Here is a 17,236-nt window from a genome sequence, read left to right as displayed (position 1 = left end):
ACCGCTATTTTTACGGATCTAAAGATATAACGAATCGGCAGCGCTGTTTTCATTCCCGCCCACACACTCTGAGGACTTTGAGGAAGGATTTTCGGAAAGAACACATAACGACCGACGGTGATGCCGCTTCTGCTCACCAAAAAGGTGGTATTAAAAGATAGTGTGCTGCAAACGGAAACGAGAGACAGACGCCGACCCTGTCTTCGGGCTCCTTGAACGACACGGGCATGCAGTGAATACATTTTTGTCACCCTCGCTAGCTACTGGGCCATGCGAGAGCGAGTGCCTGGATGGCTGACAGAACACAGAGCAGCCACTTAGCTGACTCTGCTCTCCAAAACACAGGCCGTCTGCGTGATGGATAGACAATGGAAAGCTCACTACCCGCCTAACACCGTCATCCACATGGCCCTCCTGAACATGTCACTGCAGGCATGAGCGAACCAGCTGAAGACGAATGCAACACTCACCCTCCAGCTGTGCGTTCTCTCTCGCCTTGCCCAGCACATGGACGCGGTGAGCAAAGGCCTGGAAATGGCCGGCATCGCCGTACACTTTGCAGGTGAAGGTGCCGTTGTCCTGTGGCCCGGCGTTCGTGACACGCAGTCCGGCGTCGGGCAGCAGGCTGTACCGCAGGTCCTGCGACACCGGCGTCCCGCTGCTCACCAGGAACCTGCCCTCATGCAGCCACGCCAGACTGCGCGCGCCGTCTGGGGGGCGACCAGAGTGGCTTACAGAGAGGCCACAGATGAAGCATGCTGTGCTGGATTAGGCGGCTCTGGAAATGTCTATTGACAACCAGGGCAAGCGCCTGGGTCCTTCGCAGGCTAACAGAGTAAATGACCTTTGATCGATTGATGTGATGAACAGCTGCCTCACTTTATGGCTGGCCTCGTTTTACCCAAACTACCGATCAGGCTATTTATTAGAGCATCCGATTAGCTCGATGATGCATTCATGTGACATTCATTGAAGTGGGATGGCTGTTTTCACAAATGAAGAGTAGCCGGGAGCGTGCAGAGGTATGGGCGTGGCCACACGAAAATGACCCTATGGCGTGCGCTGCGCTTTCAACAAATAGTGGCTGTGAGGAGGACAAAAACGGCGGCCCCGTCGCTAACATCGCATCTGCCCTGCGGCGCCGAGGTCAGGCGGGGTCGGGGGGTCGGGTCACGCACCTGCGGACCGCCGTCGGCAGGGCAGGGTGAGCGAGCCCCCGACTCGAACCGTGAAGGACACCGGTCGGCTGACGAGCGAGACGGGGTCGGACCGCTCCAGCTCCCTCGGCTCGTGATCCTGCGGGACGCTCGGGGCCGACTGAAGCCGGCGTTCAGCCACGTCGGCACCCCCAGCAGCTCTCAGGCCGGGCTGCAGGCCGATGCCGGGCTCGAGGTGGTCCTGGCGAGACGCCGGCTGGGCCTGTACGTCGAGCTCGGTCACATCCGGGTCAGCTTGAGCGGCCTTCTGCACCGCTGGCTGCCGGCGCTCCGACGCAGGCTCGTCGCCAATCTCGAGACCGGCCTCTCCCGACGGCGTGAGCCCCCGGCTTGCCTGTATCTTATCAATCGGTTCTGGGATACGGTCTGGAGCAGCTGGGGGGTTATCTGCTTCAACATCGCCTTCAGGATTGAGTTCTGGCCAGCTGGTTTCTTCAATCCCTTTCTCGGAAATCTGCACGCCGAGCTCGGTATGAAGCGGATCGACCTCCAGCTCTGGCTCACCATCCGACAGGATGCGTTCCTCCGAGGAATCCTGGTTTACGTCACGCCCGTGCTCGGGCCGTTGCGGGTCCTCTTGACTCTCCTGACCTGCCGCTGGCTCCAGGTTTGTCAGCTCCTGGTCCGGCGATGACTCCCGGGTCGTCCCCTGAGCTGTCAGCTGCGGGACTTCCTGGACTCCGGGACCTGCAGCTGTCGGCAGCTTCAGCGTCGGCTCCTGAGTGGTCAGCCGCGGGCCTTCATGGACTCCGGGACCTGCAGCTGTCGGCAGCTTCAGCATCGTCCCCTGCGCTGTCAGCCGCGGGACTTCCTGGACTCCGGGACCTGCAGCTGTCGGCAGCTTCAGCGTCGGCTCCTGAGTGGCCAGCTGCGCACTGCTCGGCGTGGCATCTGGCGGGACGCTGGTATACGCTGAAATGACAACAGAATGTGTTAAGCCAATCGCCTTCCGTGCATGGACTTATGCTTTGCTCTCGCGGCTGAGCTCTTTCGTGATTTATGCTGAGTGAGTGATAGGGAGGGGCATAGCTCACAAAATGAGTTCAGGGGGGGGGGGGGGGGCTGAACAGTGAAGCATGATGTAATCTACCCCAAAATACTAGGCCATGGTCCACGTTTTTAAAGTTATGGGCGTTTTGCCTTGGCAGGCCTACCAGGATTCCACTCAGCATTTTACTTTTACTCTTTTACGATCTGTTACATTTACTATTTTTCACTTCAACCACTCCTGTTTGTTTTAGCTATTTCTGCCAGCGCTTTCACGTCTTTCGAGCACAATTTCCATCATCATTGCTTCACAAAACCAAACGTTACTTGATTACACGTGGCGTGAGGCTGACTGACAAAAGACATGGGCAAACGGAAAGGCCAGCCACATTTTTCTGCGGAGAGTCGAGACAGCCGCGCTGGCCCGGCCGGCCGCCGCGACCCCAGCAACGTCGTCCCCCTGATGGTACGCCCCTCGCGAGGGTGCGAGAGAATGCAGGCCGCCTGTCGCGGGAAACAAATGATACCAATTTCATTCGTTTGGGTCCGCAGGTCGTTGTGGGCTGTGACAAAGGGCGCGGAAGCGAGGGCTTTGTGGAAAAACTCCGGCGGAACTGTTTTGCTGCCGCTTCTTTCCCACCACGAAGAAGACTACATGCGCAGGATATTGTTATGCTTGTTCTTATCCATCAAGTCTGTGTAAGTACGTTTCCCCCATATATTTTGTTCAAGAGAACGTGTGCTCGAAAGCAAGATGTGATGGAAGACAGTCTTTCTCCCAAGTATTTTATATTACCGGCTTGACCAAACCGCAAGTTTACGTTCTCATAATGATATGTCCTCTGCCTCAGCCGGTCTCGGTGCGGAAGTGACTGTCAGGCTCAAGAGATAGAGCCGTGATTGACAGGTAAGCTTCAAATTTGAAACCGACAAAACCTTTCGTACTTCACTGACAGCTTTGAAAAACACATATCACTGGCGGGCTTGTCGCGGCCTTGACCGTACGCTAGAGGCCACGCAGCGCCGTGTGGAACATTAGTGCCCACCATTTGGGAAACAGCTCGGAATGGCGGGCCAGAGCCAGGACGACAGGTACGACCCACATCAGAAGCCGATTCGAAGCTTCCCACTCACGTTTACAGAAACGAGCTCAGGAAGTGTTAGCCTCCTCCGAGTGCCCGGGGGGCATTACGACTTAACGCTAAGCGACCGCACACAGGTTAGATCGGAATTGACAATCGCGTTCGTTAAAGAAGCTCCGAAACTTCTCCCTTTCAATTCTTTCTGCCTGTGCTTGCAGTCTAATTTGCAACAGCTCAATAACCACATGCACTTCTTGCAATGGATGGAACCAATCTACTCCTCATGTGTTTATCATATTTTACGACAATGATAAATCGTTTCGTGTTTAAAAACCGGAACGCATATATCTTACAATCCAGAGCTGTCAGAGTGACACTCCTAACACTGTTCGAATTATTTACTAGACACTATGCTATCGCAGCGCCGGCCGTTTTTGTAGCTGACCACCTGCACGGGCAATGAGTCACAAGCTTGCCACCTAAGTGCACTGCGATGCTAAACAGCATGCACCCAGGGCCTCGTAAAATGAGCTCATAATCGGTCAGTCCCTCCTGACGTCATCATTCCACGCCCGGAGCATGAATGACGTGTTCAGCAGGGCAGAACGCGACAGACAGGCTCAGCAGGCCCGACCGGCTCAGCAGGCTCACGCCACAAATCGCCGGCTCAGCAGGCTCAGACCACAGACGGTCGGCTCAGCGGATCACGAATCGCCGGCTCAGCAGGCCCAGCTGACAGACGGCCGGCTCAGCAGGCCATAAATCGCCGGCTCAGCAGACTCAGACCACAGACAGTCGGCTCAGCAGACCACAGATCGCCGGCTCAGCAGGCCCAGTTAACAGACATCGGTTCAACAGACCCAGAGCACAGACGACCGGCCCAGCAGGCTCAGACCACAGACGGCTGGCCGCTGTGTCGTCGCGCCGTCTGGGAGCCAGAGGTCGTGGCCCGCGCCGCCGGCTCGGCGCCCGGCGCTGACTGATGGGTGCGATCTGTCGGTGTGGGTGGGCAGCGCACGGCGGACACCGCACAGGGCGCTGACCTGGCCTCCGGGCGGGCAGCCACACCGGCCACTGGCTGGCAGCCACGCCGGCGGGCAGCCACACCGGCAGCCGCAGGGCTGACGGTATCGTGCGCAGAGACAGAGACACACTGCCCTGCCGGGGGATGCTCCACGGCAGCGGACGGTGTGGGACAGTTGGGCTCAGGCGCTGCCATTGTGGAGGAGCGCCAGCTCGGCATGCAGAACAGGGTAGTACCCGTGTTGGAGCAGTGACTGATGCTTATTTCTAACGACAGACCGGGCTGTCCGTACGTGGCCGCACCGACAAAACGGGCTTTGCGGACGCTCTGCGTACCGTGCAAGTCGATGTCCGGCCTCGTTTAACATGCTGAAACACGAGTTTCTTAAGCAATCGGGAAATTCTGCGTCGTGCACACACTGAAGGTTTGCTTGCTGTCGGTTTACCGGCGGTTGGTGGCACTGTTACTTAACAGTAGGCCTACGTTTATAACACGCTCCCTGATGACCGGTTGGAAGGTGACGAGTTCGGTCGGAGGTGGGGATGGTAGGTCAATTTGACCCATCTGAGATCTTGAAAATTAAGGGAGCGAGTTTTAGTACTAGTGTTAGTGCCAGTGCTAGTGTGCCAAGTTTATCGGATTGACAGGGCTCTATGTAAACTTATTGCTGTCAATTTTTGGATCCCCAGGTCGCGCCTTTGGTTCACATGACGTCAAACGACGTCATGACGTCACATGACGTCAAACGACGTTCAACTCGCAATTGGTGTCCGAAGTGCCCTCAGGCCTCCCCACAGGACCCAGATACCTTCCTATGCAATAGGTCATTCGTATTCATGCAATGCCAGTGATTTTATTCAATCATTTAGAAGGTGAAAACAACTCACCATTCAAAATTATTTTGATGCAGCTAATTTACGATCCACGCCAAAAATTACTCCAGTCGGCGATACCTTGCTGTCGCATCATGTAGAGAAATTTCCTAAGCAATGTCTTCGCCTGTTTTTTGGCCTGCTCAAGATCAGCGACCTCGTTACGTAAATATAATTTATTAGTTCCAAAAGACCAATTGTTTAGTAACCTGCCGTTGTCAAAAATTTTGCTTGACTGCGTTGCACTGTTGGTAAGTTATTTTGGAAAAACATCAGGCGTTGGGGTCAACTTGTCCCCCACTTCAAGCGCGTGTTAAAAATCCTGCCGTGTCCGTGCTGTTCCGTTGTCAGCGACCGCCAGCGTCGGAGTTGTCCAGTCGTCGGCCATCCTTACATTACGCGTTGTTGTATCGGACGAGACTAACCCACGCGCGCATGCAGGCATGTCTTCAATACGTCCAGCACCCCTCAAACGGTCAACATCCTGATAACCGCTCTAGTCACCGCGAAAGTCTCAGCGTCTTTCCAGTCTGCCAGCTGCGGGACAGCCCCAGCGCCAGCGGCACCACTCCCGCGGCGGCTGGCGCCCCCCCCCCCCCCCCCCCCCAGGGCGATGGCGCCTGTCTGAAGCCCGCGGCGGCACCAATCGGCTGCCGCGCCGCTCTCCGGGTCCGGCCGGGCTTCGTCAGCCGTGCGGTGTCGGTGGCGCTGCAGGGCTTTGATTGCGGCCGGCGGGTGGTGTTCCGCCGACAGGCCTGGCCCATGTTCGCCTCGGCGTTGAACGTTTGAAGCGCGCCATGGGCTCAGGTCAGCGGGTCACTCAGACCGACCTTGAACTGTAGGTGGGGGATGGGAGCGACCTCAGCGCGTGGTGACGGAGGATACGTGGTCTGGTTCACGTCGAAAGAATCCATGGTTTCGAAATTGGTCAGCAATGAGACCTTAAGATTATAAATGGCTGTATGGTGAGGGACATTACATAATTGACTGCTTTGCTAATGCGGGTGGTCGCTGCAAGGGCAAACTGATTATGCTTGGAGGTTTTAAAACTTCATAGAACATTTCTGGAAGATGTCGACTTACACCAATGTAAAAATAGACCTCGAGCGGTGGACTTGTGCTTTAGCTGGGAATTGGTGCGCCAACAGGCTGAACGCCGACATGTTTTTTTCCGAACAAGTGAACTCATATCATACATCAATCATGATATGTCATACTATCGTCATGATATCATCATCATCATCATCATCATGATATGCCAAGTTTATTGCCATTAACCATGGCCAGATAGTTGTCTCATTAAACACCGCAATGCAGATGTGCAGGAAATTGCATGCAACCGACGGGATTGTTGCTTTGTGCAGGAAATGAGTAGCACGAACGGGCCACAGAGAGGTTGATGCGTGACCACGGGTATCTGTAATGGTGTGCACCGATGCGACGTGTTCGTGACAAGGGTGAGAAAATTCCACCTTGGTATGTAATCTAGCATAATCTACATGGATGACAGCCAACTACAGCGCGCATGACCACGCCTTTCGCAAGTAAATGTCGCGTCATGCACAACTTTGCACCTAATATGTCATGTTTCTCACCGAGTCGCTGGCAATAATGATGACAATCGCAAACCATGCGCTCTTTGAGCACTGGCATCGTTATGAGTGTATTCAAAATGTGTATTCAAGATGCATGCCCATGTCCCACAAGAGACGTCAGTCACTGCACACGGCGGCATGTTCATGCAGGTAGGGGAGGGGGAGAGGTAGGCTAAGCAGGTCGGCAGGCGAGCCAGAAGTGTCCACAAGTAGTTCTTGATGTAAAATTCAAGATCAAATCCCAACAAAGGTCTGCTGATTTGGTAATACGTTTACACGTTATAGTGCTAGAGATTGTCCGTGATACCTACTGGGTTCCGTCAACTTGACTTCATGATGCAGCATGGTTTTCCTATTGGCCATCAACGCGACGCAGCATTGCTTCGACACGCAGCAGTTTGTCTCCTGTCGTTGTGCCCGCCGGTGTTGGAAAGGCTGGTGACGTAGCCTTTCCCAGCGGCAGCCGCCGTTTGATATCACACCAGTTAGCCAGTCACGTAGCACCCGAACGGCTGAACGGTTTAAAAGTGGCCGAACAGCGGTACGTGACATGGGCACCACCTCGAAATGCTCGCCCACGCCGCACTGGGCGCGTGCTGTACCTCTCCCAGGCGCGGTTGAGGACCATGGGGCGCCCTCTGCTGGACGGCTTCTCCCCATCTGTCGAACGGGGCTGTGCTGGAGAGCAAGCAGGACCATCGCGCGCGACATCTATTGTTTCATCGACAGGCGTCTGCACCAGCCCCGGTTCACACCACACACCAGAGACGCCCTCCTACATAGCGGTATTTGGGCGTGCTACACAAAAGGCAAAGCCGGCACACGTCCCGGTGAATGCTGCTCTGGGCTCAGCACGCTGCATATGTGCCTGTGCTTCCTCTGCATCTGGTAAAGCACATGGCTGGCGAGGGACCGAACTCATGACCTGTGGCACGAGCTGGCCGCTTCACTTCACCAGTGTAGCCAGGCTAGGCAGGGGCCATCTGAATATCAAAGAAACGTCCTTTTGAAAGCCAAGTCTCGACCCTCCCGTCAGCCTTAAAATACAGGTTCTCTGCTGAGTTTGAACGCCACAGTATGCATTACGCATCGCATGGATGCGCTATTTCATGAGGTCCTCCGCGATGTAATTATGTGGTGGAGTTCGGGTCGGATCCCACCACCCCGACGAGTGGCCCTTCGTTGCATCCCCTTAGCGACTAGGGGGACCAATAGTGTGTTTTGTGATTCACGGGGACAAAATGGCCCTTTCAGCCGAAGCGTGCTGTGACGTCGATGTCAGTCACTAAACAGTGGAATAGGGTCTATTGACAGTTCCCGTCATTTTTGTGTTTTGCCCAGAATCGAAGTACTTGCAAAAGGATTGAACCCCGATTCCGCCGTCCTCCTCACGTAAGCTCCCGCTAGGCGACCACCCCACTTGAGAGAACTGAGTAAAACGAATGTGACTTCATTGGGTAAACCATGCTCGTCTTATCCTGTCCCTTTCCAGTCTTCGGACGAGGTGCAACTGCCATCTAGCGGTATTCTACTAAACTATGGTTTCATAGGCGTTCCTGCCTCGTCCGTGCCAATTGAAGCCATAAGGTCCGAGCCGATGTTGACTACGGGGGCTCGGATCGCAGTAATTTATCGGTCTAACGCATGAAATGAATCCTTCACTACGAATGAACAGCTCTACCTGTCTTATCATTGCAATATGCACACATCGTATACTATTTTATCATATATCTATTATGAGGCCAAGAGTGCGGGAGCAACTCAGAAGGTGGGCTAAGCTTTCGTGATTCATGCTGCATTTTTACGAAAAGTAAATAAACCATGGTACACCACTGTTCCTATACTATGCGTCCACTAGTTCCATCATCCTCTAGCAACCCACAATGTCATTGGCACACCTGAAAGTCTTCTAAGAGAATGTTCGTGAGGTGAGCGATTTATTCAGCGACAAGTTCCAATTTGTCTTTAAAAAAGGTGAAGGTCAATTTTGGCACGAGAACATGGAAAATCACGTTTGTTTTGCAATGCTATGTGCCCTTCGAGGTTAAAAGCTGGGTCGAAGGACAGAGAACGCAATGTCACCCAAAATATACCCACCGATTTGAAAATTGCAAGCATCAGATTATTCACAAGTGGAAGAGCTAGCGCCCGTCAAAAAGGCCTGACCTCTTAAGGTCACCCTTCAAAATGAAACGCCAGCTCAAAGGACGGGGAGCTCAATATCACCCAAAAACAACCGACCGATTTTAAGCTTGTAAACATCAGAACATACCCCAAAGAAAGAACTACCGTCCGTCAAATTAGTTCCCGTTTGTTAAGCCCGAGTTTGACCTTGAAAGATAACCTTGAGAGGTCCGGATCTTTTGATGGACGCTGGTTTTTGCGCTTGTGAAGATTTTGTTGCTTGCAGTTTTAAAATCGGCCGGTAATTTTTGCGTCATATCGAGTTCCCCATCTTTCGACCCAGTTTTTGACCGCGAAGGTCACATGATATTGCAAAACAAAGATAATTTCCGATGTTCTCGTGCCATTATTGACCTCAAGACTTTTTTCAGAAAAATCGGGACTGGTCGCTGAATAAATCGTTGGATAAATCGCCAACTTCGCGAATAAAGTGGGACATCACTAGCGTCTGCAGGTCTAAAGAGCAATCATTAGCGTTCAAGTGTTGCGATAAGTTGCCCGAGCTGGTGCAGCCCATGGCAGGGCGATCGCGACGGACGGCCCCATGGGCCACGCCCAATCATCAGCACGACAAGACGCCGTCATACCGGTCATGGGCATGACCGGAGGACACGCTGAGGTTGATAGGCTTCAATACTCAAAACACACACGTGCTTGGAGCAGGTCATAGCGTTCCGTTTATCTAAGCACTTGATTTGCTTGATGGTGTCAACCAACAAAGGTAAGAAATGCGATGGCGGTCCTGGCAAGACCGCCTTAATCCAGGGAACTTGCAGTTAAAGCTGAAGAATATGCTCTGCCCGCTTTGAACAATGCTAGTTAGGAAACAGCCCTGTTACAGGAGGTTGCCTTCTCAAAAACAAAGCCTGACCTATGCAGACGATGTTGACTCACCGACGGCAAGCAGCAGCGACACGAGAGTGGCTTGCACCACGGCCGCCATTGGGGAGGTGTGGACGTGACTGCCTGGATTGATGAACGCGCAGCGTGTGCAGTCGTAGTCGCAGCACCGCGTCGTCTACTCAGGCTTCGCTGTGCGCATACTCTCGGGATCCCGTGCTCTCCTCAGCAGGCAGACCGGATACGGATCCGGAGACACACTACCACCTCACACGCGCGCACTGCTCGGATGTGCCCCGGCTGTGGTCCATTCGCTGCGAAACGGCGAACCCAGAGACAGACGGCTCCGCCAGCGACGCGCCGTTCTCCCAGCTGCGACTCACGGCTTCCCCCGGCTCACGCGCGGCAACAGGGCGGCAGACACCTCGCCTCAAATCTAATCTCACCGCGGCTCCGTGCCCCGCCCCCTCCCTCCCTCCTAGAGCGCACGTCCCACGGCCGGTGGCGCCCGTCACAGGACCTATCTGTCCTGTATCGGGGCAGGCCGGCGCACTGACGCCAGCGTTCGGGCTCACATGACGGCTTGTGTCGCTTGCGTGACGTCCTTAACGCGCTGAACGCAACAATAAGGAAACCGATGAACGCTCTCAGGATGGGGTGGAAGTTCGATGCATCGCATCAACATTCAGCACTGCGCCGTGATTGGCTGGGACCGGTGGGACGGCGCGTTGTCAGTAATGTCCATCAGACAATAACAATACGCAGCAGATCGTTTTGAGACGAGCTTTCCTTGAGGATCCACTCAACAAACGCGCATAACTTTTGATGATCCATGTATTACAAATGGAAATATCAAACAAGTCGTAGCGATTGAACATGCGTTTTAGCTGGCAGGTCACAACGTCGCCTCCAGCCTGATGAATTCGAGTTGACAACGCCTGCTTGTTTCGTCGTCTACCGCAGCGAGCGCGCCGAACGCAACGCGGCGAAATAACATCCAACGAGACCAACCGAATCAGTCCGCGACAATGAAACTCTCCAGGGAACCCGCACGCAGAGCGAACGGCCATGCCAACGCCGAACACACCCAGACAGATCGACATGCCCCCATGAGACGCGACCGGGAATTCATCGAGCCCGCGCACATCGCGCGCGCTCCCGCCGGCAGCCGTGATCGGCCAATGGGCGCAGCTCTCGCGGCGCTCCACGGCCAATCCATGCGCGCCGCGAGCACCGTGCGCGGACACCGAACGCGCCCACCCTACCGCCAATAAAACACGCACACACACAGAGGGAGGCCGGCCGACCCGGCGGCCGGCGCGGCCACAGGTAGCGGAGTCCACGCGGCCGGCCCGGGCCTCTCTCAGCAGAACTTCCACCGGTGGCCACACTCGTTGCACATGACGAACGTGGTCATGGGCTCGTCGGCGCTGCGCGTCTGGATCTGGTTGTAGGTGCAGTTGCGCTTGCCGCACTTGCCGCACTTGAGCAGGTCGGTGGAGGTGCCCTGGACGGAGGCCAGCTGCGCGTCGTTGATCGACTCCTTGGTGAGCTTGTCCCGGAGCGCCTTCATCTCGTCGCTGGCCATCTCCTCAGGCGCCATCGTGGCGAGCCGCTCGGGCGTGATGCCGCCCGTCAGGTAGTTCAGCCGCAGGTTCACGTTCTTCTGGTCTTTCAGGTTGGCCATGCGCGAGCGCACGCGGTTCTTGTACTTGGCGTTGGTGGCCTTGAACTCGGCGAAGATGGCCGCCTCCAGCCGCTCGGCCAGCGCCTCCGGGTCGCCGCTGCCGTCGGGCACAGAGTCGCCGCGCAGCGCGTTGTAGAGCATCTCGCGGCACTTGAGGCGCACGGCGTCGCCGGTGGGCGGCGCCGCCGGCGGGAAGCGCGCCACCGCCTCCTTCTCGGGCGCCGCGGCCGGCATCTCCACGTCCCGACTGGCGCTCGTCTCGCCGCCGCCGCCGCCGCCGCCGCCGCCGCCGCTGCTCGCCTTCTTGGCGTCGGCCGGCGGCGTGAGCAGCTTCTTCCAGCCCTTGATCAGCGACTTGGCCAGTGTGATGATCTGCTCATCCTTACTGGACTTGCGCAGCGAGTTGACCGTCATGCCGACGCGCGTCTTGTTGAGCACCTGCAGCGTGATGGGCAGCGACTGCAGTTTCTTCAGCGAGTCCATGGCGTCATCAAAGTTCTCTGTGGAGATCATCTTGTCCAACTTCTTCATCACCTTAAGAACGTCCTCCTCTGTTGACATGGTGATGTATATTTTGTCTGAAAATGGGAGAACACATGAGGACTTGCAGGACAGCAGCAAGCCTTATATGTATGCCAATAAATACAATCTACCAATTGAGAAAAGGCTGATCAAAGCCCATTCACTGACATCATGAGCCTGCTATATGGGGCAAGTTCTTAAGGTTATATTGAAGACCAAAAGACAACAGTTTGATTGACATACTAAATAATCTGAACAGATTGTTACCTTCACAAAACACAGGAGGGCCAAACACACCTTCTGTGAATGGAATACAAGACACCAACATGCCTCCTTTTCCTTGTCAGCCTCATACTTTTGTTTTACCATGCCACTTTGTACAGTCAGCTGAAAAAGTTGTGTTGATCTGGTAGCATTTCATATTCATATAGATGACCAAATTAGCTCTTCTGTGGTGCAGCCTAAGGGTGCTGATGGAATTCATTAGTGTAGATATGGAGCATATAACATGACAAGGAATGTGATAAAAACCTAAAATTAGTAAAGATCTTATCATTTTAACCAAAGAAAAATGTTATACTTTAATGTATCATTGTGTTTACTTAAAATTCAGGTCCCTAATATATTTGTGTTTAGTGTGTGGTGTTTGGGCAACTAGTTTCAGACTGTGTGCTTTGATATTTCAAGAAGGCTCTCAATTCGGTGGATATAGCAGCACAACTCAGGTCCTGAATGCTCACTGAGAACAATCAGGAACAACCATCTTTTTGATGAAACAAAAAACAATGCAATCTTTAGCCAGTCAGTGCAAAAAATGAGTTTTCTTGAAGATGGAAGAAACAGAAGTTTTGAGACCTTTAAACAGGCTCAAATTGATGAAATTCATTGCAGTTAACATCATCTGGCCACATCTCGTCCTCAAATTTAGAGCTGAATTTGTGCATGACATAACAAACACCTAATTCATGGAATGCCCATAACTGCAACTTAAGTGTAATTCATATGTTATGTATGGCTCATATAGTATCATTGAATCATTATAAAAAGTATCTGGAACATGTGATATTTAACTGTTGAAAACATCAGCAATTTTTTTCTGTTAAGTTTTGCACCATATTAGCTTGTAGTTTTCATATTTCCAAAGAATAACTTTCAATGCATAAAGCTAGCAAATCACAAGTGGAAAATATTATGGTGTTTTTTGTTCTTCTGGCATGCCACTTTCAACTTTGCATAGGAGTCTGTTACATCTGCATGTCCCACTTATTGCTGAAACAATGTGTAGAAAACTGGTGAAATGGTAACACATCATACTTGGAAGATGATAGCTTAAAGAAGCTTAGATGCAGAAACATGTCATAACTCTTCTCTTTGCAGCTTGTGCATATTGCACTTTCATTGTCATATACCTCTGTGCCTGCGAAGGGTGTCAAAGCTGTGCCTATCCAGTGACTTGTCAAACTGCATTCTTAAATTGTATATTTACAAAACCCTTGGTGATAGTGGTGCCTAATTGATCAAGAAAACAGTCTCTGCTTATAATAACTTACACAGTACAATCCAGAAAGACCCCAAAACACCCACAACTATTTGTTTCCCAAATGACATAAACTGCCTGGCCACAAGTGTGCGTGCTGAGTAGGACATCATGAGGTAAATGTGGCCCACAAACTGATAATACCCGAAAAAGGTTGCCAGCGGAACTGCCGTCGCGTGGATGAGTGCAAATGCATATAACCTTCTTCTCAAAACCCGACAAGACATTACGCCATGGCGAAAACTCGGCGTGAATTATGACCCTAATGGTACGTAACGGCTAGTTCCGTAGTCAAAACACCTTTATTAGTTTTACGTGTTTGGGGGAATCTTGCCAGAATAAATCTATCAAAATGAGTTATGGAGACAAAAACAAAACACAGTTCAAAACAGTTGAAAGTACAAAAATCATTCTAGACAAGTTTACCTTAGCCTACACGTTTGAAATCTGGCAGGACGCCCCCAACCACACCTCCCCTTCGGCCTTTCCCTCAGAATGCGAAGCAAAATGGGCGACAATCGAAACATAGTCTGCGCCACATTTGACTACCATCAACCATTTGTCAAAGCTATTAAAGCATTATTTAATTCCGTTTTTTCCACTTAAAGCCTTGTTATGGGCTAATACAGCCAATGCAAAATATTTCTGATCCCTTTTGCCAGCGACCTATCGTACCACATTTATGTATATACATGATAATATTTAACAAGACACATTTCATGACTTCTGGATCGGGTACTTCTGCTGAAGTGCGGCAGTAGTAGCGCAGTGTACACATCGATGTGTTGTGAGTCATTACATGCATTTGTTCAGTGCAAATTTTGATTATTTTCCTGAAGTGTAACGTACGTTGTTAACCCATGGGATGTTCGTATAAGCTGTAGGACATCCTTCACGTTAAAGCCCCCAATAATTGTGATATTATGGTGCCTGGCATAACAATCAAAGCCTTGGGATATAGGCGTGGTGAGGGGACGGCCAAATAGTGATTGTAGCGAGTAACTAGGTAGGTATTAGGTGGGTGTCGTCTTCAGCAACGGTAAGTGGTGTAAACCAGGACATCTACAGTAGTGCCCACCCATGAATGTGCGCCATACCCATTTACCAAAATGGGATTGGATCTGCTAGGATTCGTTTTTTCAAGGTGGGATATGGGTATGGGTCGTTACACTGTCCTGACAACTCAGGTATCTTTTCTCAAGAGTTTCCCAGGCTTCTCCAGACATTACGCGAAGTTCTTTTTTAGTGCGGTTTCATTGAGATTGAGCTGCAGCTGCGAGTATTTTCGTTATTGCAAGATCTTAGCCTACGTAATGAAAAAACAAGTTGCTATAAAGTGCCCATATTTCCAGTATTCAGGATTAGAAGAGTCAAAATCAGTTTCGAAGCATGAACATAGCATGTTGAAAGTATTGGCGTCCAAAGTGAAATGCAACGGGAGGTGTTAGCTACTTGATATATCACGCGTGATACATTGATATTTCTTGTTCATGTTCTGTCTTGAGGTAGAAAGGCCCGGGCGCCATTTTTTCGGGCACGGCGTTGTTTATGTCGTTCAACGTGCATCTTGTGATGTTTATTGAAAAGTGAGGAAATTTTCGGTCGAACTGGTTCCAACTTTATTTTTCTAATCTTGTAATTTCATGCATATCTTTACTTTGCTGAAGCCTAAAAATGCTTCTCAACATTACGTTTGATGGCGCGTAGGTTTTTCCCCTCTGGACGGCGGTTGCACATCGAGGTCATTTTTTAAAATACAGTTGTATATCAACCACATTTCCCTCACAGTTTTTTGTTCGGATTGTTCGTAGCAATCATAAAATTAAGAAAACGCAACATCTTTTGGATGTTTTTTGGTAACACATTTGTATTGCGTCCAATCCGTTAGTTCAGTGTTTCTTCAATACAAAATGTCATAGGAATGGAATGATCATTTTAACATCCTCACGTGCATACAAGGTTATGCAGTATGAACATCAAAGGACTGATGAGCCGGGTTAGTTGCCGAACCACATCCGCACCACATGGGTTATCTTAGCCACTCGGTCACTTTTATGAGAAACTTCATCATTACAGTGCCTTTTAACGAACGGATTTGAAAACTTCTCGGCCTATCACCTTCGTCTTGTGTGTCTTTAAGCATGTAAATTATCGGGCAGTTAGTTCTCCGGCTGTCCATATGCGGCAGATATTCCTAAAATGGGCATCTTATTTTGGGCTTCAACCCCGTCCCTGCCGCGGCCTCGAAAATCTGTATGGTACATTGGCGTGACGGAGCGGGTAAGCCGTTTTATGACGTGAAGCCGCAACTGCGGTATAATAGCAAAAATCGCCGTGGCGAAGCCGAGGCCTGCAAATAAAGTCTCCATGAAGCCGAAGCCGCCGCCATAATTCAAGATACTGTTCGAAGCCCCAGCCAGCAGCAGCAGCAAATCTTTTGAAACCTCTTCTAAGGCCGCAGTATATTCTCCAATCGCTTTGAGCTCGGATTCGGCATTGAGCTCCATCACATCAGTGCCCTCGACTGTGGCACCCTCTTCATTTACGATATACTTTATACCTACTTTTCAGTTATGGCACCCTCTTTTCATATGATGATATGTGATGTACACATAATGACTTATGCTGTGTAATTTTCATTGACTGGCTGGGATTTTGGCTTCGGAGAATTCTTTAATTTTGACTTCAGCTTTATATGACTGCCGATTTGATTGTGCACGCCATTTTCTAAGAGGCCCTCAGATGTTATAATGACGTTGAAACTTGCAAAGCACAAAGCGTACATGTTTTTGTGAGACGATTACGGGGCATATTTCATTTTCTTCCACTCTTGTTGTCCTTACCTGGTGTTAAATCTCAATTTGCTCAGATATCATACCAATAGAATTTTCTGAAGTTTCCTGCTTCCCATGCATGGCATGTGCTTGAAAACTTGCGCAAATAGTGTCTTTAGCTGTCTAGGAGATTGTCCCTTGGCTTTGGGAATATACTATGAATCGTTTTGAAGGGAGTGTTCCACATTTATGTGGGGTTTTGAACTGAAATAGCCTCTCGGAGACCTGTCGCTGATGTTCACAATCCTGCCCTTCTTAAGGCCTAAGCCCGTCTAGTTTCTGGGCTAAACGCCCGCGAAAATGGGAAAAGTATATCGGGTGGAGGGGAGCATTTCAGTCACCTTGGCATTCATGACGTCTAAACAACGTCATCCATATCCTGCTATTCCATGAGCCATGCGGTGATCAAGGCCAATAAAAATGCAGTTGTCGAGGTGTTCATAGCTGGCGTTTGTGAGCGCGATCCGCAGATATAACGGCCGTCAATTGGCTCTTAATCAATGCTGCGTAAGGTACGTTAGCGAAACCAAGCTATGACGCATTGAGGCCGTATTTACTGAACAGACATCTGTGCTGTCTGGGGCAGTCCTTTCCAGTTAAAAAGTACACCAATAGTTTTGAGTGCGCCTGTTCCATTATATCTGATGCTTGCTTCATTATCTTCAGATGTGGAGCATTCGCTTTAAAGGGAATGTTCCACATGTGAAAATACTGAAGATGTAATAAAATCAAATCTTAAGATCCAGTGGATGTGATGAAGTCAGCTCATCTTCTGTATTACTAAAGGAACAATGTGTGTGTGTGTGTGTGTGTGTGTGTGTGTGTGTGTGTGTGTGTGTGTGCGTGTGCGTGTGC

At 51.1% G+C, this 17,236-nt stretch overlaps 2 protein-coding genes across 5 annotated transcripts in view; both read right to left on the bottom strand.

The window, feature by feature from the left end:
• LOC119105887 (hemicentin-2) overlaps window positions 1-10,197 on the bottom strand; it is a 28,852-nt gene extending 18,655 nt beyond the window's left edge. The window contains exons 1-4 of one of the 2 annotated variants that reach the window (XM_037229457.1): window positions 9,856-10,197; window positions 2,043-2,129; window positions 1,179-1,904; window positions 471-710 (exon numbers count right to left, since the gene is read on the bottom strand). In XM_037229457.1, the coding sequence (XP_037085352.1) occupies window positions 471-710; window positions 1,179-1,904; window positions 2,043-2,129; window positions 9,856-9,904 (1,102 nt within the window). In that variant the 5' untranslated portion in view covers window positions 9,905-10,197. Of the gene's footprint in view, window positions 1-470; window positions 711-1,178; window positions 2,130-9,855 lie in introns of both variants that reach the window. The other variant, XM_037229449.1, reaches the window with a different exon arrangement.
• A 420-nt stretch (window positions 10,198-10,617) lies between these two features.
• Window positions 10,618-14,041, bottom strand: TfIIS (RNA polymerase II elongation factor). 3 transcript variants are annotated; one of them, XM_037237192.1, is made up of 2 exons: window positions 13,974-14,041; window positions 10,618-12,066 (listed from the first exon to the last, which is right to left on the bottom strand). In XM_037237192.1, exon 2 carries the CDS (start codon window positions 12,047-12,049, stop codon window positions 11,165-11,167), a length of 885 nt encoding a protein of 294 aa, XP_037093087.1. In that variant the 5' UTR covers window positions 12,050-12,066; window positions 13,974-14,041; the 3' UTR covers window positions 10,618-11,164. The 3 variants fall into 3 exon arrangements, with proteins under 3 accessions (XP_037093087.1, XP_037093095.1, XP_037093078.1); XM_037237200.1 differs by having other exon boundaries at window positions 13,984-14,029; XM_037237183.1 differs by lacking the exon at window positions 13,974-14,041 and adding an exon at window positions 13,692-13,943.
• Window positions 14,042-17,236: the final 3,195 nt, after the last annotated feature.

This window comes from Pollicipes pollicipes, unplaced genomic scaffold (assembly GCF_011947565.3).
Source record: "Pollicipes pollicipes isolate AB1234 unplaced genomic scaffold, Ppol_2.1 Scaffold_2555;HRSCAF=2994_pilon_pilon_pilon, whole genome shotgun sequence".
Classification (NCBI taxonomy): domain Eukaryota; kingdom Metazoa; phylum Arthropoda; class Thecostraca; order Pollicipedomorpha; family Pollicipedidae; genus Pollicipes; species Pollicipes pollicipes.
Note: the sequence above shows the minus strand (reverse complement) of the source record. Positions and strands in the feature narration are given on the sequence as shown.